Raw genomic sequence first — 25985 nt, forward strand, 5'->3', positions numbered from 1 at the left:
TGGTGGGAAAGACAAATATTTATCTGGGAGCTAAGGAGGCTGTCGGGGGAAGATAGCCAAAAAATAAGCATATGGGCTTCGGATAAGTAGCTCCAATGTTGTGAACGAGGGGCCTAATGAAAAGGTTCAAACTGTTCTTCGTCAATTTTTAGCCCTTTAAATTTAATTGGCCTAAACATCAAGAGTTCTAGTACTAATTGCCAAGTTCTATACTATTTCGGGAGGACCCGCATCCAACTTTCTTGCTGGATTTTGGCCTGCCGTATCATAAAAGTAATCGAGAATTTTGCATTATATCAGCAATTGAAAAGGACAAATGGTGGAATATGTATGTAGAGCACTCCAATACTGTCGGTCCATTTGATTTCAAGTTTCTCTACTCTCTGCGTTTGGCCGGCGGTTTGAAAGTCGACGTATGGTGTGATGTCTTTATGTCAAGTGAACTCCACAAAGCATGCATCGGGCAAAATCATCATCATGTTCTCGGACTTGCCTCCCCCGATATTTATTTATTTTTATTTTTTGTTACCGGGGAACTGCCGTATAGCTAGCAGCCGACGGTATAAACTCGGGACGACTCGTAGGGACCCACTTCCCACGAGCTGTAGGTGAGTCATACAATGGGGGCGAGAAGTTTCGAATCTCTTCCCCGGTTGAGGGGCACCGCGGAATGGGTCTCCCAGTATTTATTGTTCCGAACTAAAACCTATCTTTTGCTCATTGTCCACTTTTCCCTTCCCAAGTTGCATAAGAAACCAGAAAAAAGGTCATCTGAGCCTCGTCGTATCCAAGAGACATTGACGGACAGCACGTGGCCGACCACCAATCCTCGTCGGGATCGCTCACGCAAGTCGAAATATGCTCAGAGCCCTCGGGCATCTTACACTTCATGTTGACTATGACAAGTACGTGCCTCGTTTCTGATTGGAAAGATTTTTTTTTGCTTTTAATAATGTCTCTTTGCTTACATGGGGAAAAGATTGACTTGTCCTCTACGCCAGATCCAAGAGTTGGTCCCAAATGTAAAGAAATTAATGGGACTCGACCAGGCTATAACAACACACTTTATTTTTTAATTGAATTGCTTGACAAGTTCGTCGATCATCAATTTTCCAGGGGTAAAGTTTAAGTACATGACAATTGATTATCTCGAAACATGTATATAAGTTGAAGATTAAGTAAAGAAGGATCCATTGGTCAAGAGTAACAATAGCTATTAGCTAAGGATCAGGGGATAGTTAGAAATTGGCCTTAGAGAATGCACAAATCAAGACAGCTAGAGATTTTTATTGAAAAATAGTGAAATTCATAATGAAACCGTTCATTTAAAAGTACGGGAAGAATCAAGAAAAATGCATAAATAGAAGCACGACTTTTCAAATTTCGACTATGAAAACATGAAAATGCAAATATCATTCCTAAAAGATCGATCTTGATTGATTTTGCTCGAGTGTGAAGTTGAATTATGATAGAAATTAGATTTCTTGGTTTAAATACTTGTCTTTGACTATAAAAGCTTTCCATTTGTATTTTATGTGTCTTTTACTTTCTCTACATACTTCAATCATCTTCATTAGCAATACAGGTTTGGTTTCGGTCATCAAGAAAGTGTAACCTCCAAGAATGTAAGCCATTTTTAATCGCTAAAATTTCATGCGTTGTTGTTTTCAATTTATTATTAATGCATTATTTAGCAATTTGAGTTTTGGCAAAGCCCTTGAGTCTTTCATGCATATTAGATTCCTTTTATTTTTTATAGAAATAAAATTTATCAATATCAATCGGCCATCAATCACATTCAATTGAACTTTGATCACTTCTAGAAAGAGAAAATTTCTCAAATAAAAATAAACTTATTGCACTTTTATAAATTCAATCTAGTTAATTTAGTCTTAAACTTTTTAACAATTTTTTAATTGAATTATTCTAATCAATTTTGATTGGAAATCACTAATATTAATGTTAATTTTTTTACTTAATACGCCCAATGCTTATATAAATAATTTTTGTAATTTTTTAAAACTGCTGGTGATCCCCTTGTACCAACTCCCTTATTTTATGCTCATCGAATTTGACATGACAACCGTGCGGAGGACAGATGGGGATGCATCACCCATTTCTATGTCAAGCTATTAATGTTTCATGTCATGTTTGGCTCCCCAAGAAAGTATCAGCTCATAAACCTCGTACCAAGAATCAGAAGTATCACGTGAAAAAAAAATAATAATAAAGAATTTAATTTCAGAATTTTTTATAAGGCATTTGTTAAACAATAAGATTAAAAATGTGTCGTCTCTAATACGTGAAAATAATAAGACACTTTAGTTACATTTATAATTAACTACTTAAATTATATATAATTATTTGATTAGTTCAACATGTGTTGTTATATTGAGTAATACCAAAAGTTTCGAGTTAAGTTCTGCGCATCAACTCAAATTAGCATTTCGATAGAATTAAATTGGTGAAATTAAAAATTTTAAAATTGAATTGACATAAATACAATCAATCTAAGACTTAATTGATAATTTCATTAAGATTTAGTTGCTAATTTCCACCTAATTGAAATCGTTGATTATCTCGCGATGACAACCTTACAACAACCCAGCTAACAACTCCCTTATTATATGTATGCTCATTGGAATTTGACATGACAACTATGCGCAAGAAAGATGGGGAATGCATCACCAATTTCTATGCCAAACAATCAATATTTATGTCGTGTTTGGCTACCCAACATGGACGGCTTAAAGCAGCGAGAAGGTCGAGGTTAAAACCGCTGGCTATAAACCTCGTACCAAGTGGCCCGGATTGGGGTAGGTGGCTAACTAGGGTTTGTATAATCTTTTGTCAAAATAAAAAGAAATTTCCAATTAGCAAAACATTTATAAAAGAAAGGAGAAGTTTCCCGAGAGGTTTCATCAAACACTTCGCTCTTATGTGAAGATAAGAATAACTGATGCTTTGTGAATTATATTATCTTTGCGACAAATACGTGTACTTCCTTATGTACACAGAAAAGAAAAATTATGTATTATATATAATAATTTCCTATGCAAAGAAGATCCCATTTGACCACCGGATTCGATGATCTAACAAATTTCATTCCAATCGTACACATCCTACCCCTTTAAAGTATAGTTACAAGATGACGATGTTTATAACTTAATTCGTACAATTGAGAAGTTTAGAATTGAATTAGCGGCCGTATAATAAATTTACGATTTTTTGGACAATTCTCCATATTAAAGCACACATAGATAAGGAATATTGAATATTGCACATATTACATGAAAAGAAATATATAATTTAGTTTTAATATATTTTCTAAGGCATTTGTTAAATAACCAGATTAAAGGTGTGTCATTTCTAATACATGGAAATGATAACATATTTAGTTACATTCAAAATTAACTACATAAATTTTATATAATTCTTTTAATTAGTTCAACCGGTGTTGACTATATTAAGCAACGCCGGAAGTTTTAATGCTAAGTTCCTTTTATCGAGTCAAAATCACCCTTTCGGTTGGAAAAATATTCATCTGGACCTAATTTCAATATATCAAATAAATTATAATCATTAATCACGAGGGATTCAGATGAGAGGATAGATCATAAGATACGAAGGGAGAAATTCCTCCTCATAAAAAGTCAAACCGTCCGGCCTCACTTCAGATTGAACGATCAACTGCCGTTCGGACATCACAAAGCTCGCCACCTTGAGCGACCGTGCGAGAGATCGAGTGACCGATATTGACTCCGAAGCGGACGACAATGGAGTTCCCATATGGTCATCACGCTCACGGACACCACCACAAACACGACGGCGACGACAACGACGAGGAGTCCCGAAGAAACCTGCCCTACCCGCCACCCGGAGCCACCCTCCCGCCCTACGTCTACGGCCAGCCTCCCCCTCCTCCTCCGCCGTCCAACGTGTACCACACCTCGCACTCGCCTCCCCCGTCCGCTTACCCCTCCCCCTACCCTCCACCGCCTCAGATGTTTCCTCAAGGATCAACCGAGTACTCTGCTTACCCGTACCCGCCGCACGTGGCTCACGGCGGTGGAGCTCTGGCCTCTTACTTCGCCTACAAGCTCACTTACAACGTTTTCTGCAAGGCCAACCCCAATTATTCTCTCGCTATCAGGGACTCAAAACTCGTTCTTGCACCCTCCGATTCCAGTGATCCTTATCAAGTATGTCGTTTTGCTTTGCTTTCGCCTGTCACCCCCGAACCTTGATCTTTGGTTCTGTAAAATATATTCAACTTGATAGCCCTTTTTTTACGGGGGTTTGGTCTGATCTGCCTAATCTGAGCGTTTCTGAGCTTGTTTGAGTGTTGTTTGACTTTTTTTCTTTCCGTCGTGTGAGTGATGGTTTTTATTCTTTAATTCTTTTGGTGATGTGGAGTGGCTTGTATGATTTCATTTGATCAGAAGTGGTACAAGGATGAGAAGTTCAGCACCAGAGTCAAGGATGAAGAGGGTTCTCCCTGCTTTTCTCTGGTCAACAAGGCCACTGGTGAGGCCATCAAGCACTCTGTTGGAGCCTCTCACCCGGTGAGTTTGTCTCTCTAGATATTCAAATCTGAAACCTCTGCAATTATAGGATACCCGTTCGAGCTGCAAATTAGGATAGGAAGAATGATCTATTCGCATAATCTGGGCTGTAGAGCAGAAGAAAAGCTCATGAGACTAGTTATAAGCCAGATATCACTTTCGTGCGAGTCGTATTTCGGTGACCATGATACTTTAGCCCATCATCAATCTCATTGGTCAACAGAGCTGTCAAGTTTGTTCTCCTTGTTCGACCAAAAGAAGATTGCAGTCTTCCAATTATTATCGGCTTTGATAGCCAAGAATCATGACTATGGATGTTGCCTTGTATTGACTTGCATGATAAACTTTGGAGATTCAGGCATTGGATTGATCAAATTACTAGTCATTCGTTTTAGCAGCGCTATAACTTCTAAATTATCGTTTTTCTATACTTGTCTAGATTCTGTGAGTGACTTCACGAACATAAGTGTGTCATTCTAGTGTGTCATAGAAACTAAGGTTAATCTCAAAATGGCTCATTATAAGCTATATCTGAACATTTGTTTATCTTCCGTTCGGTTGTTGTACCACGATCCTCTGATTCGGTTTCATTTTTGGTAACTGATCGTCAGACCGGTCGTGGTTCCAAAAGAATTCTTCTTGAGGCATAAGTTGTTTTCCATTCTGGCTACCATTTTAGTACCTTTTTCGCTGCCTGAATATTTTCTTGCATTTTTGCCTTTATGAATGCCAACGTGGACACTACTGAAAAGGTCGACCGCCCTCTAAAGTCAGCATTGTCTTTCAGCTTCTGTGAAAAAGCCTGTTTGCACCGAGCCTTCACTTTCGTTGCCTCAACTTGAGTTTCATCTCGACATGTGTATTTTTGAGCCAATTGTTGGGTTTGGTTAAACTCCTGGAGGTTCTCATGATTTGCACATAATGCATGCTTCCTCACCAGAAAATGGACAAATATATTTTGGATTAGGATATATGTACCTGGTGATCATACAGTAGTGAGGGACAGACCCACTTTGAAATCAAAGGAAAAGCTTAATTTAAGCCTTAGCTCTCTGAAAATATTGTTGGTATCAGAGATGCAGATATTTGTCGGATCTAAGATTTGCACTTTTGGTAATCTGCAGGTGCAGCTGGCACCCTATAATCCAGAGCAGCTTGATGCATCTGTTCTGTGGACGGAGAGCAAGGACCTTGGCGATGGTTACAGAGCCGTAAGGATGGTTAACAATGTTCACCTGAATTTGGATGCTTTTCATGGTGACCAATTATCCGGCGGCGTTCATGATGGCACAACTATTGTGCTCTGGCAGTGGAACAACGGAGATAATCAGAATTGGAAGATCACTACGCATTGTAAGTTCCTTAGACGCAGAGGAGAGAAATAACCTTTTTTACAACTAGACACTCGTTTCTTTTTCTTTCATTTCTGAACTATACCCTTTGATGGTTGATGCAGAATACATGGGGGAAGAGTACCTGAATTTGGAGGTTGTCTTATTTGCGGGATATGCATTTGGTGGATTGCTATGCTTCCACGCGAGTTTGTGTTGTGATCTCCAATATTGCTTCTATCTCCATGCTCGATTAAGACTCGACTGCTATCGTGTGTTACTTTTACTTTGGATTTTATAGCATTATCATTTTGTGTGTTATATCACACCGCAGACTCTATATATATATGCCTGATAAATTGGTAATCCTCTGCATTAAGCTGTTTTAGATGTCGCTTGTGGAGATAGATATACTATATCATGTATGTGTTGCAAGCGCGAGAAGAGCATGTTCTCATGTTGCCATGCGCTGCTACATCGCAAAGTGACAAATATGACAAGAGCAGCTGTTAATTTTACAGCTATTGTCCTTTTTTTCTTAGAATCAATCATGTCCATCGTTTTCCTCAGCTGACTTGATCGTCTCACGCGTTTACACATCCAATCGCCCACCACAGTCTTGAGTTCCTTTGGACTTGATTTCGTTTCATAATTGGGTTGAGATCAGTTAAAAATTAGGCTTTCGAGCATTGATTCTGGGAGTTGGACATCAGGTGTTCGATGTCTCACAGAGCTTCTATCTTCTATCTTCATCAGTAGTTCCGAGGATAGACTCTTTAGCCATAATTAGAGGCTGCGTGTCCGTTTAGTAGGTGAGGAGGCTTTCCTTCGACGTCTCCATCGGGCCGAACTGTGCAAGTCCGAGTTCAAGGCCCTAAAAGAAATTTCTGGGTCCGAATCCTAAACCAAGACAGAGTACGAAATAAGTACGCAAGTCCGAGTTCGAGGCCTTAAAAGAAATTTCTAGGTCCGAGTCCTAAGCCACGGCAGAGCACGAAATAAGCATGAAATTTTTAGCCCTTTAAATTTAATTGGCCTAAACATCAAGAGTTCTAGTACTAATTGCCATTTATATACTATTTCAAGTGGACCCGCATCTAAGTTTCTTGCTGGATTTTGGCCTGCAATATCATAAAAGTAATCGAGAATTTTGCATTATATCAACAATTGAAAAGGACAAATGGTGGAATACGTATGTAGAGCACTACAATACCGTCGGTCCATTCGATTTTAAGTTTCTATACTCTCTGCGTTTGGCCGGCAGTTCGAAAGTGGACGTATGGTGTGATCTCTTCATGTCAAGTGAACTCCACAAAGCATGCACCGGGCAAAATCATCATCATGTTCTTGGACTTGCCTCCCCGGGTATTTATTGTCCCAAAGTAAAATCTATCTTTTGCTCAATGTCCACTTATTCCTCACCAAGTTGCATGAGAAACCAGATAAAAAGTCATCTGAGCCTCTTCGTATCCAAGAGACATTGACGGAGAGCACGTGGACGACCACCAATCATCATCGGGATCGCTAACGCAAGTCGAAATATGCTCAGAGCCCTCGGGCATCTTACACTTCATGTTGACTATGACAAGTACGTGCCTCGTTTCTGATTGGAAAGATTTTTTTTTGCTTTTAATAATGTCTCTTTGCTTACATGGGGAAAATATTGACTTGTCCCCTTACTGACACCGGATCCAAAAGTTGGGCCCAAATGTAAAGAAATTAATGGGACTCAACCAGGCCATGACAACACACTTTATTTTTAAAAATGAATTGCTTGACAAGCTCATCGATCATCAATTATCAATGGATAAAGTTTAAGTACATGACATTTGATTAACTCGAAACATGTGTATAAGTTGAAGATTGAGTAAAGGATCCGTTGGTCAAGAATAACAGTAGCTAAGGATTAGGGTATAGTTAGAAATTGGCCCTAGAGTATGCACAAATTAAGACAGCTAAAGATTCTTATTGAAAAATAGTGGAATTCAGAATGAAATCGCTTATTTAAAGATACGAGAAGAATCAAGAAAAATGCACAACGCTTCAAATTTCGACTATGAAAACATGAAAATGTGAATATCATTCACAAAAGATCAATCTAGATTGATTTTGCTCAAGTGTGAAATTGAATTATGATAGAAATTAGATTTCTTGGTTTAAATACTTGTCTTTGACTATAAAAGCTTTCCATTTGTATTTTATGTGTCTTTTACTTTCTCTACATACTCCAATCATCTTCATTAGCAATATAGGTTTGGTTTCGGTCATGAAGAAAGTGTAACCTCCAAGAATGTAAGCCAATTTTTGAATAGCTAAAATTTCATGCGTTGTTGTTTTCAATTTATTATTAATGCATTATTTAGCAATTTGAGTTTTGGCAAAGCCCTTGAGTCTTTCATGCATATTAGATTCCTTTTACTTTTGATAGAAATAAAATTTATCAATATCAATCGACCATCAATCACGTTCAATCGAACTTTGATCACTTCTAGAAAGGGAAAATTTCACGAATAAAAATAAACTTATTGCACTTATATAAATTCAATCTAGTCAATTTAATCTTAAACTTTTTGATAATTTTCCAATTGAATTATTCTAATTAATTTTGACTGGAAATCACTAATATTGATGTTAATTTTTTACTTAACACGTGCAACGCTAATATAAATAATTTTTTTGTAATTTTTTAAAACCGTTGGTGAGGCCCTTGTACCAACTCCCTTTATTTATTTATTTTTGGTCTAAAACGATAGTATTATTAAGAACACAAAGAGTAACAACCGTTCGACAGTGCTTCAGAATAAATAAGGTCAATAAAATGCTGAGGAGGAGATACAGCCCAGTTCGTTGGAAGGAGAGAGCGCTCATGGGCTTTGGCGGCCCAGTCGGCAATAACATTTGCTTCTCTTCGGCAGTGATGAATCTTCAAATTAGGAAACATGGCCACAACGACGTGCATTCGGCGAACAGAGCTTTGTTCTCCCAAGGTGTCGAGGTAGGGTTTTGCATGGCTTCCACAAGAACGGAACAGTCAAATTCCAGCACAAGATGATCGTTTGATTTCCCTTTCTGCAGCAGAAATTTAAGTGTAAGAACGAGCGCCTGCACCTCTGTTTGCAGAGCTAAGGAGGCAATGACGGTGCCGGTAAAGCCGTCGGTTAATTGGCCTGAAGAGTCCCGGCACACACGCCACTGAGCCTTCATATTGGGCTGATGGGTAGGCACCATCTATGTTTACCTTTACCACTCCCGAATCTGGTGCGCATCATCTCTGCTCTGGATCTGATTGTTGTAAACCCTTTTTCGGCTTCGTTTGATTGCAGCATCGAATGGATCCAGCATTTGCTAAAGCCACCCGTACCACCTGTACCCTCGATCAAACTCAAATTCTCGACCGACCAAAAAAAAACTCCCTTATTTTATGTCATCGAATTTGACATGACAACCGTGCGGAGGACAGAGTGGGGATGCATCACCCAGTTCTATGTCAAGCTATTAATATTTCATGTCGTGTTTGGCTCCCCAACATGGAGGGCACAAAAGCCTCCTTCCATTTGCCACTTCTCTCTTTACTAACGATAATGTCGAGATGGGACCTCAGCTCATAAACCTCGTACCAAGAGAGTATCACAAGTATTACGTGAAAAAAATAAAGAATTTAATTTCAGAATTTTTTTTATAAGGCATTTGTTAAACAATAAGATTAAAAATGCGTCATCTCTAATACTTGAAAATAATAAGACACTTAGTTACATTTATAATTAACTACTTAAATTATATATAATTATTTGATTAGTTCAACACGTGCTGGCTATATTGAGTAATACCAAAAGTTTCGAGCTAAGTTCTGCTCGTCAAGTCAAATTAGCCTTTTGATAGAACTAAATTGGTGAAATTAAAATTTTAAAATTGGATTGACACAAATGCAATAAATCTAAGACATAGTTGATAATTTCTACCTAGTTGAAATCGTTGATTATATCGCTATCATAACCTTACAACAACCCAGCTAACAACTCCCTTATTGTAGGTATGCTCATTGAATTTGACATGACAACTGTGCGCGAGAAAGATGGGAAATGCATCACCAATTTCTATGCCAAACTATGAATATTTTATGTCGTGTTTGGCTACCCAACATGGACGGCTCAAAGCCTCTTGCCATTGGCCATTTGTCACCTTAGGACCGAGAAGATCGAGGTTAAAACCACTGGCCATAAACCTCGTACCAAGTGGCCCGGATTGGGGCAGGCGGCTAACTAGGGTTTGATATAATCTTTTGTCAATAATAAAATGAAAATTCCAATTGGCTAAACATTTATAAAAGAAAGGAGAAGTTTCCCGAGAGGTTTCATGAAACACTTCGCTCTTATGTAAAGATAAGAATTATATTATCTTTGCGACAAATACGTGTACTTCCTTATGTACATAGAAAGAAAAATTATGTATTATATATAATAATTTCTTATGCAAAGAAGACCCCATTTGATCACGGATTCGATGATCTAACAAATTCCATTCCAATCGTACACATCCTACTTCAAAGTATAGTTATGAGACAACGATATTCATAACTAAATTCTCATAATTGAGAAGTTTAGGATTGAATTAACCACCGTATAATAAATTTACGATTTTTTGGACAATTTTCTCTATTAAAGCACAGATAGATAAGGAATATTGAAGTATTGCACATATTACATGGAAAAAAAAATAATGAATTTAATCTTAAAATAGTTTCTGAGGCATTTATTAAATAACCAGATTAAAGATGCATCATTTCTAATACACGGAAATGATAATACATTTAGTTATATTCATAATTAACTACATAAATTATATATAATTCTTTTGATTAGTTCAACCGGTGTTGACTATATTAAGCAATACAAGAAGTTTAAATGCTAAGTTTCTTTTATCGAGTCAGAATCACTCTTTTGATTGGAAACATATTCAACTGGACCTAATTTCAATATATCAAATAAATTATAATCGTCGATCACGAGGGATTCAGATGTGGCGATAGATCATAAAAAACGAAGGGAGAAATTTCCCCTCGTAAAGTGCTCCAAACTTTTGTAGCTTTTGCAAAATTCCAAAAAAGTCAAACCGTCCGGCCTCACTTCAGTTCGGACGATCAACAGCCGTTCGGACATCATAAAGCTCGCCACCTTGAGCGATCGTGCGAGAGATCGAGTGATCGACACCGACCCCGAAGTGGACGACAATGGAGTTCCCATATGGTCATCACACTCACGGACACCACCACAAACGCGACGGCGACGACGGCTACGAGGAGTCCCGAAGAAACCTGCCCTACCCGCCACCCGGAGCCACCCTCCCGCCCTACGTCTACGGCCAGCCTCCCCCTCCTCCTCCGCCGTCCAACGTGTACCACACCTCGCACTCGCCTCCCCCGTCCGCTTATCCCTCCCCCTACCCTCCGCCGCCTCAGATGTTTCCTCAAGGATCAACCGAGTATTCTGCTTACCCGTACCCGCCGCACGTGGCTCACGGCTGTGGAGCTCTTGCCTCTTATTTCGCCTACAAGCTCACTTACAACGTTTTCTGCAAGGCCAACCCCAATTATTCTCTCGCTATCAAGGACTCAAAACTCGTTCTTGCACCCTCCGACTCCAGTGATCCTTATCAAGTATGTCGTTTTGCTTTGCTTTCGCCTGTCACCCCCGAACCTTGATCTTTGGTTCTGTAGAATATGTTCAACTTGATAGCCTTTTTTTTTACGGGGGTTTGGTCTGATCTGCCTAATTTGAGCGTTTCTGAGCTTGTTTGAGTGTTGTTTGACTCTTTTTTTTCCGTCGTGTGAGTGATGGTTTTCATTCTTTAATTCTTTTGGTGATGTGGAGTGGCTTGTATGATTTGATTTGATCAGAAATGGTACAAGGATGAGAAGTTCAGCACCAGAGTCAAGGATGAAGAGGGTTCTCCCTGCTTTTCTCTGGTCAACAAGGCCACTGGTGAGGCCATCAAGCACTCTGTTGGAGCCTCTCACCCGGTGAGTTTGTCTCTCTAGATATTCAAATCTGAAACCTCTGCAATTATAGGATACCCGTTCGAGCTGCAAATTAGGATAGGAAGAATGATCTATTCGCATAATCTGGGCTGTAGAGCAGAAGAAAAGCTCATGAGACTAGTCATAAGCCAAATATCACTTTCGTGCGAGTCGTATTTCGGTGACCATGATACTTAAGCCCATCATCAATCTCATTGGTCAACAGAGCTGTCAAGTTTGTTCTCCTTGTTCGACCAAAAGAAGATTGCAGTCTTCCAATTATTGTCGGCTCTGATAGCCAGGAATCATGACTATGGATGTTGCCTTGTATCACTTTGAAAATTCAGGCATTGGATTGATCAAATTACTAGTCATTCGTTTTAGCTGCGCCGTAACTTCTGAATTATAATTTTTCTGTAGTTGTCTAGATTCTGTGAGTGACTTCACGAACAGAAGTGTGCCATTCTCTAAGTTTTCCTTAGTTTTTGAATGACATAGAAACTAAGGTCAGTCTCAAAATGGCTTATCGTAAGCTATATCTGAATATTTGTTTATCTTCCGTTCAGTTGTTGTCACCACGATCCTCTGCTTCGGTTCATTTTTGGTAACTGATTGTCGGACTGGTTGTGGTTCCAAAAGAATTCTTCTTGTGGCATAAGTTGTTTTTCATTCTGGCTGCCATTTTAGTACCTTTTTCACTGCCTGAACATTTTCTTGCGTTTTTGCCTTTATGAGTGCTAACGTGGACACTAGTGAAAAGGTCGACCGCCCTCTAAAGTCAGCAATGTTTTTCAGCTTCTGTGAAAAAGCCTGTTAGCACTGAGCCTTCACTTTCATTGCCTCAACCTGAGTTTCATCTCAACATGTGTATTTTTGAGCCAATTGTTGGGTTTGGTTCAACTCCGGGAGGTTCTCATGATTTGTACATAATGCACGCTTCCTCAGCAGAAAATGGACAAAGGGTTGATATATATTCTGGATTAGGATAAATGCACCTGGTGATCATACATTAATGAGGGACAGACCCACTTTGAAATCTAAGGAACAGCTTAATTTAAGCCTTAGCTCTCTGAAAACATCGTTCTTATCAGAGCTGCAGATATTTGTCAGATCTAAGATTTGCACTTTTGGTAATCTGCAGGTGCAGCTGGTACCCTATAATCCAGAGCAGCTTGATGCATCTGTTCTGTGGACGGAGAGCAAGGACCTTGGCGATGGTTACAGAGCCGTAAGGATGGTTAACAATGTTCACCTGAATTTGGATGCTTTTCATGGTGACCAATTATCCAGCGGCGTTCATGATGGCACAACTATTGTGCTCTGGCAGTGGAACAACGGAGATAATCAGAGTTGGAAGATCACCACGCATTGTAAGTTCCTTAGACGCAGAGGAGAGAAATAACCTTTTTTACAACTAGCCACTCGTTTCTTTTTCTCTCATTTCTGAACTATACCCTTTGATGGTTGATGCAGAATACATGGGGGAAGAGTACCTGAATTTGGAGGTTGTCTTATTTGCGGGATATGCATTTGGTGGATTGCTATGCTTCCACGCGAGTTTGTGTTGTGATCTCGAATATTGCTTCTATCTCCATGCTCGATTAAGACTCGACTACTATTGTGTGTTACTTTTCCTTTGGATTTTATAGCTTTATCATTATGTGTGTTATATCACACCGCAGACTATATATATATGCCTGATAAATTGGTAATTCTCTGCATTAAGCTGTTTCAGATGTCGCTCGTGGAGATAGATATACTACGTCATGTATGTGTTACGAGCACGAGAAGAGCATGTTCTTATGTTGCCATGCACTGCTACACCGTAAAGTGACAAATATGACATGATCAACTGTTAATTTTACGGCTGATGTCCCTTTTTTTTTCTTGAATCATTCATGTCCATCATAGCTGACTTGATCGTCTCATGTGTTTACACATCCAATCACCCAAGAGTCTTGAGTTCCTTTGGACTTGATTTCGTTTCAGAAGTGAGTTGAGATCAATTAAAAATTAGGCTTTCGAGCGTTGATTCTGGGAGCTGGACATCAGATGTTCGATGTCTCGCAGAGCTTCTCTCTTCTATCTTCATCAGTAGTTCCGAGGACAGACTCTTCAGCCATAATTAGAGGCTATGTGTCCGTTAGGTAGGCGAGGAAGTACATCGCTCCGTTGCTAAGGCAGAGCGAGGCTTTCCTTGGACGTCTCCATCGGGCCGAACTGTGCAAGTCCGAGTTTGAGGCCCTAAAAGAAATTTCTAGGTCCGAATCCTAAACCAAGACAGAGCACGAAATAAGTACGCAGACTCTCTCTCTCTCTCTCTCTCTCTCTCTCTATCACTTGACAGATCTTGATCTATTTTCAGTATAAATCAAAGTCGAAGTTACGTTTTCAATGGCAAGGAATGATAGAACTATTACTCGAATTCGAACGCACCAAAGTGAATCACGAACTCCCCAAAATCATGCTCAAACGCGTCCAGCACATCGAATCCTATGAAATCCGGCTTGTCATGAAATATTCTTGTTGACAGTCCAAGTTCGAGCCCCTAAAAGAAATTTCTGGGAACGAATCCTAAACCAAGACGGAGTACGAAATTAGTACGCAAGTCCGAGTTCGAGGCCCTAAAAGAAATTTCTGGGTCCGACTCCTAAACCAAGACAGCGCGAAATAAGTCACGATCACTTGACAGATCTTGATCTATTTTCAGTATAAATCAAAGTCGAAGTTACTTTTTCAATGGCAAGGAATGATAGAACTATTACTTAAATTCGAATGCACCAAAATGAATCACGAACCCCCCGAAATCATGCTTGAACGCGTCCAGCAGATCGAATCCTATGAAATTCGGCTTGTCATGACATATTCTTGTTGAAATTTCTACATAAGACACTGGCGCTGATAGACCAAAGGGGGCTGGTGATGCAAGAGCATGCGATTCTATAAGACAATCCATAAGTTCCAACTTGCTTTCATCGACTAATCCAACACAATCAATGTTCGTTCAAGCAAAGGCAGAATTTGATCATGACTTTCTTTGGTGGGTCGAGAATGGAGTTATCAACGTAATGGCTATAAACCAAGTTATCGATTGAGGAGTTGTCGGTTCTTCTTTGCCAATCAAGTATTAAGTTACCTATTCACCAGATTAGTTGTCATTTTGAAAGACATGTCGATGGGAGGTTGTTTAGAGCAATTTTTCTTGGGTATACGAGAATTTCTCTATCAAATTTCTATCTGATTATTTATTCAAATTCCCTAACGGTGAATTAAAGTTCTTTATCTTTGGCCATCAGAGCAATCGTTTACGCATTAGTGGTGAGCTGCTATTATTTTGATTCTTTATCCTTGACTAGTGACGTGTGCTTTTAAGTTTTGGTGGTGAACCTTCCTTATTCATTCCACCTCAATATACCCATCCTTACACTTTATCTCAGCTAGGGCTTTGCTAGCATAATAGTCATTGGGCTACTATGAAAATTATTGCTTGTTGTAAATCACAAATTTTTGAAAAGGTGGATCTCACAACAATTTATAATTATTTGTTATTTGATTTTTGTGATCCAAAACGGATTGTTATTTTCACAATAAATCAAAAATTGTCACATAATCATTTCTCTCCTAGCAAACCCCATTTCTAGAATCACTTGTCTCGTGCACCGGTCAGCTCGTCATGGCCTCACCTCTGCCATCTACTTCTCGAATTATTCTCAATTATTAAGTAAATGTTTTGTTTCATAAAATCTAATTCATATACCTCACATTTCAACTATAAAAAAAAAAAAAAGATTTGCCTCGCTCTCTCCATCAATTGCAAAATTCTCGATCTACCATGGGCGGTGGTTAAGTTCCATACACGCATCAAACTCTTATCAGTTCTGTGTTAAAAACTGTGTAAAGCAATACCATGTCTAATGCTGGGAGACCGTGGTGCCCTTGATTGGCACACCGATCCCGAGGGCCAATCTTAAATTAACACTCAGATTCCTTTCTCTTTTCTATCTGTTCGTGATCAACGCCAAAGATTCTCACGACATCGCGGTCGATCCTCGAGCCCCAATCATTGTCACTATTGTATCAGTATCACTAACTTCACATGCAAAAACACAGTTCATGCGCTGACATGAACGTATTCGCACTCTTCCCAGGCTCAAAAGAAAGATTAAGAAAAAACGATGCTTGCTGATATGAAGCACCAGCGCAGCAGAGGCTTGCACTAGACTCAAGGAGAGCCGACGGTATTCCAGAGCTCAGATGCCGGGACTCGAGTTGAAAAATCGCAATGGCCCCTTTGACAAATGTTTGGTTCCTCCATGTGCAGCATTTAATGCCGCTTCGTCCCCGGCTTTAAGCAATCTTGCTGTACTCCACAGGAGCTAGGAATATATCCTGCTCTCAACTTCAACTCTACAAGCTAGCAACCTTTTTTTCTTTTTCTTTTTTCTCTTTTGGTTGGGAATATAATTCACGGTTATCTTCCATTTTACGAAGTTGAACTATATAAAGCCATAAAGAATGGTGCTGCAAACTGGCATGACTGATGCTAGCATGTTCTTCTAGATGCTGTTTAGGCTTGAATCTAGCCAATATCAATTCTGTCTAGGGTTTTATTGGTAATTTTCCTCATGCGTTCTTAAAAGCGGCCTTGAGAATTAAATTATGTTCTTATGTGAGAGATGAAAATCAAGAATAGGAGTAAAACAAAATTTTCACTCCGCTTCTCGAATATTAGCTTTTTAGAGACTTGCACCACCCCATTTACACCATTTGAACTCTAGCTTGTGGGTATTTCATATGCAATTCCTCGAAGTGGAAACCGCTTGTTCACTCGAGATCTAATTACATAAGGAGATGTTAATTACACCACGGACCGCAAATCATGTTTCCAGCTCTCTTGCTCTAATCCGATCAACCAAGAACTATTCTGATGTGTGCATATGATGTCCGGAAAATTACTGAACAAGAAAAAGAGGAAAAGTAGATGTGAAAGAAGGGGGAACAGTTAGATCTAGAACTTGGCTCTGGTTGTGGAGGTGGTGAAAAGCGAACTAGCCAGCATCATAACCACTCGATAACACCCTTTAGTTTAGGACATGAACCCACTAATTAATCTCTTTCCCGAGGTTGTCTTTAGCGAAGCACGCCGTCCGCTCACTCCCTCCTTTTGTCGAAATGGGAAAAGGGGTCCGTGGCCCTTTAAAGTACGTGCACATCTTTCACATTGCAGATGAGGTACACAAATTTGTCAGTCCGTTAGTTGGTATCAGTTAGGGCAGTTAGGTGTGGCACGGAAAGAGAGGAAGGTGAGAATGAAAAAAGAGAGGGAGGAAAAAGCAGCCCCTCCAGGACCCTAACGTTTTACCAAATCGAAAACGAAAAGTCAAGGGTGTTGACTTTTCGAAGGAGAACCCAACTTTTTAGATTAGTGGCAATCGAAGGAGATTAGAGAGGGGGCCAAAGCGGGGGAAATTAAAAAGCTTATCTTATTTTTTGGAAATGACAAGTGATCATTTGAATGATAAGTTTCTCCGTCCAAATTTAATCTTATCTCGTGCGTATCGATGATGGCCAACTGCCCCGTCCCCTAAAATGACTCTTAAAAGCCAAGGGCCTTAATATAATTTATTGCTATATACAAAAGGATCTTGTCAACCAAATATCTCTAGGAACTTTCTAGGCATTTATTTAATGAAGAAATGTTCAATTTCCAAAGCATCAATCGTCCATATTATGAGAGTATTCGATGTATTTAAAATTATATCATCGTCTTATATAATTGTCCATCAAATCGTTCCCGGAGCACCCTTCAATCAAAAATCCTATAAAAAAAGTCCCTAGCAACAGGTATTGGCCGTAATATAATTTTTTGCCATTTACAAAAGGGTTTTGTTAACCGAGCGTCCCTAAAACACTTTCTAGGCATATATTTAAGAAAGAAATGTTCGATTTTCAAAGCATCAATCATCCATAGTAAGAGGATATCCGATGTATTTCAAACAATAATATCGCCTTATATAGCTGTTCGTTGCACCCCTTAATCAAATTCTTATAAAACGGGGTAGATTAAATTAAAGCACCAGCACCCACTTGAACCCTAAGTCAACACTTTACTAAATGATTAAGGGGATTAAGGTTTAAGATTCCCCCATTTGATTAATTTGACTTCAAAAGGAAAAGAACGGGGAGGAGGGGTTGTGCGAGATCGCCACATGATAGCGATGCTCCAACTTGCATAATCTATAACGTGGCTTTAGAGAGAGGGTCGTGTGGTGTGGGTGAGGGTGACTCGAGAGGGACGCCGAGTGACGTCATCATCTGCCCATCCGACGGTTCTGGACGGTCAGACTGACGCCGCCGTGGGCATCAAGCTTGAGTGGCTTTAGTTTGGACTCTTTTATTTTTATTCATTTTGTTTTACTTAATAGAACGAAAGCCCCTGACGTACTTAAATGAAAGAAAAATTAATGTCTCTCGTGATCGTCCAATTTAAATACCTTTTTCCTCGGTCGCTCAGGGTTATTTTGTGGAATTGTCGATATGAGTGTATTCAAAAAGCTTATGAAAGATAGTTTTATGGAAGAATTCCCAAAGAAAAATAATTTTAATGATAAGAATACCTCCGTAATATTTGGATATCACCATTACATTTCAATGCAATGAAATTCATCTAGTATGTGAAAAACATTTGAAGTTAGGAACGATTCTCAATTCTTAAAGGTACTTATGTCTCTTGAAATTTATGGTAAACTTTCGCATTAGAATTAGGTGAATTTTACGACCATATGATCATCAAATACCTAATAAGCTCAATCTCTCTCTCTCTCTCTCTCTCTCTCTCGTACCTCATTCAACTGCTATAGTGCTACCGGGCCTACTAATTATTGTCATTGAATTCAAGCCCTCGCAAATCATCACTAAGTTGGGCTCTCGCTCTCTTAGTAAATCTTGGAATCTCTATTGAACCTATATCTAAGATTGACTTGAGGTGATGATGGCTTTTTTTTAAGGGGAGGGGGGGAGGAGAGAGAGAGATGGTTGGAAATCAAGGATGTTCCTAGCGTTATCGCAAGTGATAATAGAAACAATTGCTAAGGATAACCATGTGCACGACAGCATGGTGAATGAGGTAGCATCCAACACCATCGAGTACATAGGAAAAAATAAGAGAGAAGGGAAGTGGGGTGTGGGACGCGCGTGACCCACTAACTAAAATTCATCGGAAGAAGTTTTATCTAATCAAGAAGGGGGGGGAGGGAGGGGAGGGGAGGGGGAAAGAGAGATGGTTGGAGATCGAGGATGTTCCCAGCGTCATTGCAAGTGACAATAGAAACAATTGCTAAGGATAGCCATGTGCACGGCAGCATAGTGGAATGAGGCAGCATCCAACAACATCGAATACATAGGAAAAAAGAAGAGACAGGGGAAGTGGGGTGTGGGACGTGCGTGACCCACTAACTAAAATTGATCAGAAGAAGTTTTATCTAATCAAGAAATTGATGAAAAATATAAATATCCCCCCCCCCTTTCTAATTCATGAGTTCTATGCATCATAGGGTTATGTTGGCTTAAATCCAAACACATAAACCTAACAAAAATCTATATAAAAATACTTCCTCGAATGAAAAATTAGTCAATGTCCATGCATAATAAGGCGATTATACATAGAAAGAAACTGAGTAATTAATTTATGAAGTAGGTGACCAAGCAATGTACATTATTTCGTTAACGATAGAGATAGGTAATCTATAAAAAGATCGATAAATCCAGGCCCCGGATCTCGCTCGCATCTAAAGTCGGATACTTTAAAATCGATCGAGGCGTCCGTGGGAATGCGGTCGAGAACCGAGGATCCGCCCGACAAAAACAAAAAAAGAACAGACGACCCGCGCGGGGTCCCCACCAGGGCGGGTGCAGCGATTGGCTGCGTCCGGGCGCAGGCGCTCCCGAAATCTGCGGCGGCCGATGGGAAACCGACGCGTGGGAGGGTCCCGCGAGCGTCATCGATCGTCACGGGCCTTTCCGAGGTGGGCCCCCGCGGGGCGGGGAGTGGACGGTGGCGGTGGAGGGAGGGAGGGGACGGGGAGGCGCTCTCCGCTGCTTCGCTTCGCAGTGTCGTTTTGGGACGGAGGAAGTCTCGATTGGGGACAAAGGCTTGCCCTCTTCACGGGCGGGCCCCACGCGGTGCTTTCTTTTTTCTTATGTGATTCCCACGTGTCAACCAATCAAATCACATCCGCCCACTGTTTATTCAAAAATTGCCAAAAATTAATATCGTTTCAATTTTATTTTTAATTAATTATATTCTCGCGCCATCGCTCCATAAAATCCACCCCCCTCGCGGGATTCCCTCCGAATCCTCCGCCGCCGTTCTTACTCCAACCGTTCTTTAATTTTTTCCTTCTCGACTTGGGTAAATAGGGCGAAATTGAGATTTCAAAAGAAAAAGGATCGAGATGGATGTGTAGCGCGTTGGATCCAACCAAGGAAAACAAAAAAAAAAAAAAATCCCAAGCGGGTCTCTTGAAAAGAAGTCTTCTTGAGAAGCTAGGCCAGAAGAAAATGCATCAACACTAGGGGAAACACTAGGAAATCTAATGATTTTATCTCGAAAACTTTCCCGCATCTCGAAAAGCCTGTCACAATTCTCGACGTAGGCTTTAATCTTGCCACATAATTTGATGGGTTTCTCGAAAGAGTACGATTCAAAGATTTTCACGGGAGGAAAAAGACATGAATACCGACAATTTATAAGTATTTTTTCGTGATAAACGTGGTAACGAGCATATAGATTTGAGAATTCTTTTCGGGGGCGGTATCAACCCATCTTTGTCGGTAAAAAAGAAAATAGATTTTTAACTAAGGCGGTGAGGCAAGCTACGTCCTCCCGATTGGGAGAAATACCCAAAAAAAAATCGAGAGTAGGGAAGCAGGATCGGAGCAAAATCCCACGAGACGGGGCAGCGATAAAGTAACGTCCGGCTCCGCACTGTCGTCATCGCCACACACGTGGATCGGATTAGGACTGGGCCCCACCCCCTCCCCAATTATTATCTTTATATACGCGGTATTAAAACTGATAATTATCGCCAGTCCAGTCCCCCCCCCCAATTAATCAACGGATGGACTCTGGGGAGATTTTTCTTCTTCTTTTATTTATTTATTATTATTTCTAATTATTGCTTTGGAGAAGATGGAGTTGGATTATTAATAGATTTATAGCTATATAAGTTAATATTGTTTGTATTCACTTGGCATTAGCAAATATGCAGCCGGCTTCGTGGCTCCGACGCTGGTATTTTTCTCCGTTGTCGGTGTCGGAATGTTTTACTTTTTGCTTTGGTTATAGATTATTTATTTATTTAATCCTCGGACTGTGTCAGCAACTCCGCGTATGTTTTGGGTTGGGGCAACCATCAGCATGTGCGTCTCGCTAGGCCACCAACAGATTGACATTCTCTCTCTTTATTTTTTCCCCCTTCCTCTTTTTCCTTTCCCTAGTTTTTTGCGTGAACTAATTAGCAACTTGAAAATTAGGAGAAAAGCAACGTACACGCACGCCCCATATGTCCAATTAATCGTAGTTGCTTACATAGTGTTCAGTATTATTGACCCAATTGATTGCTCAAATTGGATGTCGAAATTACAAATTCTTGCTCAACCCCGTCCATGAGTGAAAACGTTACAAGTTAAAGAAAGATATGATGTACTCAAGTGCCCAATTTTTCGGCTGCAATCTTGTTTTGTCCTTATGGAATGGGAAAGTGTTTGTCCTCTTACGTGGAATACTTTCGAGAAAGAATAATATCGACACAGCTATCTTTCTGAGTCCAAAAGCGAGAATCCTATGTGTGCTTTCACACTGTTTAGATTGAATGGCTCCACTAATCTTCTATTGGACCCTATCAATGCATGGATCTTAATAATTCAAGCGGATAAGTTCTATTTCAGGCCTGGAAGCAGCATCTATTGAAATTTATGCCGAGACAAATGTTAATGAAATAGGCAAAGATTCCCACATGAACAAGGCAGCTGTATAATGGAATTCTACCTAACTAAAATCACCAAAGTAGCTTATCACTTTGGTCAAACCCCAGCAGCCCCATTCATCTATTGATTGCATTATTGTCTTATTCATAGTACACTTATATCTGTCAAGGCAACGAAGCAAAACTCAAATGCAAATTTTCAATCACGGGTTCTTATTGGATGTTTTTTAGGAAGTCTATGCGTGTGCTATTTGGGTGACGAACAGCTGTACACTCCGAAACGACGGGCCAAACCGTAGTCTAAAAGGCGTAACATGTATGTCTCATTCATTCTCGATTTGAATTAATTCTTCCTTATTATGCAATAACTTATATTGATCACTTAAAAGCCCAAATTCCATCCTTTTTTTTTTCCCCAATGTCATATGTGCGTCAAGTTTGAGAGAGGGAGGGAGAACAAGGCACCACCTATATTCTGTTCCAAGTATTGGTTTGGCCCGTTAGTTTAATGCATGACTTAGCTTAGCAATATTGTATAGTTAGTGCGAATGCGGGAAAACCCAAACCAGAACGGATTCTTTCGGAGAAGGCAAACCACGATTTATGGGACGATGACGTTTTGGTCTCTCCAGAAGAGCTGATTTTGATTCGGTTCGCAATCGCTTTGTGTTAAAGGGAGATGAGCAGAAAGTGCACCTGACCTCACACCACCGCCGCCTAATGAGGTCCTTTAAGCGCGTTTGTTATTTGATGAAGTCAATAATTCCAACTTGAACAAGAATAATCAAATAAAAGCATTACAAAAAATTGGGCAAATATTTTAGGGCAACCTCCCTAGCTCCTTCCAAGTAGGCTCTCCCTAGATTCTCATGCCATACTTTCTTTCACACCAATCGACGGTGTCGTTATGTCTCGCTAATTCAATTTTCACGTCGATAAAAGACCTTGTCTATATAATTTGGTACAATGTGATTTGGCAGATTTATAGACACTCGTTAGTTTGTCGATTTTGGTCATCGTCCTCACCAAAATGAAATTATTGGCACATGAAATTAACTGGCCACTCTTCCACAAATTTAGCAAAACGAAGATTTTTTTAAGCAAGTCAAATAAAACGGCCGGTATGAAAAAGGGAATGCGGAAAGGGAAAAAAAACCCATATGATACAATAGACCCGCTTTAGGAGAACAAAAGTTGAGCATGTTGGACATAATTTATGCGGTTTTTATATTCTCGCAAGTGAGATTAGAATAGAACTTCTCGTTGCTTGGTCAATTAAAATCATCTTAACTAACGATTTTTCATGTGGGTGTTAGGATAGATTTGCTGGATTTAAGAGCAAAATTAAAGCCTAAAACCCTTTTTTTTATAAAAAGAAATTCTTTTTGTGCTGTTAATGTGAAGAGAAGCGGGAAACATGGGTCCGACCCAGCGTGTTAGGGACAAGTGGGGAAAAAAGAAAATTTGTTTTTCCAATTAATTATCCTTATTTAATTCATCAACAAAAGGACAGATTGCAATTAAATATACAAAAACAAAATAAATTAAAAAAGAAGAAGAAAAGGGAATGAATTGTTCAATGCGAGGGAGGCTTCTTCATCAAGTGCCTTACCCTCTACGGATCTCTTGGACTCGTGAGCTGCGGAAGAAGACGAGGAAGGAGAAGAAGAAGAAGAAGCTCTATATATGCCCATCACTTTCTCCCCTTTCCTCCTTTCTAAAACAGCTTCTCCTTCAAAATCTCCCCAATCCAGTCTTTTCTGATCGGCAGTGCCTTTTCCCTTAATCAGTTTCCTCTCTTCTCTTCCGTTTCTTCGAAAGTTGGCGGCCATGGAAGAAGAAGGTATGGTGGTGAACCAAGGGAGGGAGCATCAGGAGCTGATGGACTTGCCTCCGGGCTTCAGATTCCACCCCACGGACGAGGAGATCATAACCCACTACCTCACTCCCAAGGTCCTGAACAGCTCCTTCTCCGCCAGTGCAGTCTCGGAAGTAGATCTCAACAAGTGCGAGCCCTGGGACTTGCCAAGTTAGCATCAGACCCTTCTCAGCTCCCTCTTTCAATGACCCTTTTGCTTTCTCTTTATTCATTCTGGGTTTTGGTTTTGGATTTCTTTTCGTTTTCCTTTTAATTTTCCAGCGAAAGCCAAGATGGGCGAGAAAGAGTGGTACTTCTTTTGCCAGAAGGATAGGAAGTACCCGACAGGGACCAGGACCAATAGAGCCACGGAGTCTGGGTATTGGAAGGCCACAGGCAAAGATAAGGAGATTTACAGAGGGAGAGGCAGGCTCGTGGGAATGAAGAAAACCCTTGTTTTCTACATGGGTCGAGCCCCCAAGGGAGAGAAGACTAACTGGGTCATGCATGAGTACAGATTGGAGGGCAAATTGGCTTACTACAATCTCTCCAGGGCCGCCAAGGTACGAGATAACTAGACATACGCATGATTGCTCTACATACTCTCTCCTTCCTTCTATACCTTTCTTGTGATTCTTTTTTCTTTTCATGGAAAGGGAAAGATAAGAGGGGATTTCATTTTCATGTGGCTTTAGAGATTGAATCCTCCTGCTTTTTCCTCCTCTAGTTTTATTATGATTTACTCCTTTTTCTCATGTGGGTTGCTTTTGCTTTTGGTGTGAGTAAATCTTGGCAAAAAAGCGGGAGGGCTTTTTGATCATGATGTCCATATTATTGCAGGATGAATGGGTGGTGAGTAGGGTTTTCCACAAGAGCACGGGCGTCAAGAAAGATCCGTCTCCAGGCCTGCTCACAAGAATCAATTCTTATGTCGATGACTTTCTGGATATGTCTTCACCCCCGCCGCCTCTCATAGACGCCCCTTCTTCAAGCAGACCGAGCTCGAGCTTCACCGATGGGGAAAATGAACTGAAGGGCGTGATCAATTCAGGCCCAAGAGCGCTGGATGGGAACGGCAGTTACTTTTATTTTCCGGCAGATTCGACTGATAACCAGAACCAAGTACTACTCCAGGAGCAAGGAGATCGCATGAATTATTGTCATGTGATGAACCCAAGTATTGATGCCAGTCATTGCCCTCCACAATTATCGAATCATCCTCCTCTCTTTCCCTCTCACGGGTCTACAAATCCTGAGGAGTACTTGCACCAAGGACCAAGCGACGTGGGATCAAGCTTTGGTGGCACGGGTTTCAGCTGTGGGAGCACCGATCCTGCTCTTCTAAGAGCAATAAGGGCAAATTTTGGGGCATCGAACCCCCAAAATAACAATCAGTGCAAAGTGGAGCAGTTTTCATCCAATCATTCTATGGTTAGTCTATCTCAAGACACCGGGCTCAGCACGGATGTTAACAATGAGATATCTTCTGTACCGATCTCCAAGCAAGAAGTGGGCAGCTGTGACGCATTTGAAGACCTCGAGGGTTTATCATCAGTAGGCCCGATTCAAGATTTCGGTTTTTGGGACTACTGATCAAGATTACAAAACATAGACAGCATCTTATAGAGATGATTATTTTAGAACAGTGATCCCTCTCGAGTATATCTAGTTCTTCAGGTTCTTGGATCCTTATATTCCTGTACATAAAATATTCCCGATGTCCAGCACCTCTTAGATCCTTCTCTTATCGAGGGACCAAAGGGAACGTATTACGTGATTATAATTTATGAACATCTTATGTAAATTATTGTTTTTCTTATTGTGTTTTTGCAGCTATGTATTAGTCATTCGTTCCGATTTCTTCCGCTGTCTCTCCTTCTTTCGACGTTCTGTTAATTAACCCTACGCGTGTTATTCTACGGAGAATTAAATGGCTGATTTTACCATGAAATTTACCAAAGAGGGACCCCTCCGGTCAAAGAGTGCAAACTTTGGGGTCAAGTTCAACGGAGAAAAGAAACAAACTATTTCGTTGAAAAGGTCCTCCTAACCGGGGGAAAAGGAAGATAAAGCTCGATAAAGTCACCAGAATTTAAGAAGAGGATGGGGTGATCTTTTCAACTGAGAGCACTATGATGGCATATCGATCCAGGTCCATTGAATGTGAAATGTGGATTAAAGGACAAGCCTGGGGAATCAGCAAATGGGAGCTAAAAGCTTCATCAACACAGC

At 40.3% G+C, this 25985-nt stretch overlaps 3 protein-coding genes across 3 annotated transcripts; all 3 read left to right on the forward strand.

Annotated features, from left to right (window-relative positions):
- Positions 1–3638: 3638 nt before the first annotated feature.
- On the forward strand, positions 3639–6414 carry LOC120290899 (ricin B-like lectin R40G3). Its single transcript, XM_039307722.1, has 4 exons — positions 3639–4202; positions 4443–4565; positions 5690–5918; positions 6022–6414. Coding segments are annotated over exons 1-4 (780 nt in total). The 5' UTR covers positions 3639–3776; the 3' UTR covers positions 6024–6414.
- Positions 6415–10933: 4519 nt separating this feature from the next.
- On the forward strand, positions 10934–13724 carry LOC108953862 (ricin B-like lectin R40G3). Its single transcript, XM_018876393.2, has 4 exons — positions 10934–11549; positions 11790–11912; positions 13051–13279; positions 13383–13724. Coding segments are annotated over exons 1-4 (780 nt in total). The 5' UTR covers positions 10934–11123; the 3' UTR covers positions 13385–13724.
- A 9793-nt stretch (positions 13725–23517) lies between these two features.
- Positions 23518–25596, forward strand: LOC104442639 (NAC domain-containing protein 92). Its single transcript, XM_010056045.3, has 3 exons — positions 23518–23924; positions 24036–24316; positions 24594–25596. The coding sequence occupies exons 1-3, from the start codon at positions 23726–23728 to the stop codon at positions 25344–25346; spliced, it is 1233 nt and encodes a 410-aa protein (XP_010054347.1). The 5' UTR covers positions 23518–23725; the 3' UTR covers positions 25347–25596.
- The last annotated feature ends 389 nt before the right edge of the window (positions 25597–25985 follow it).

Source organism: Eucalyptus grandis, chromosome 1 (assembly GCF_016545825.1).
Source record: "Eucalyptus grandis isolate ANBG69807.140 chromosome 1, ASM1654582v1, whole genome shotgun sequence".
In the NCBI taxonomy this organism is placed as follows: Eukaryota; Viridiplantae; Streptophyta; class Magnoliopsida; order Myrtales; family Myrtaceae; genus Eucalyptus; species Eucalyptus grandis.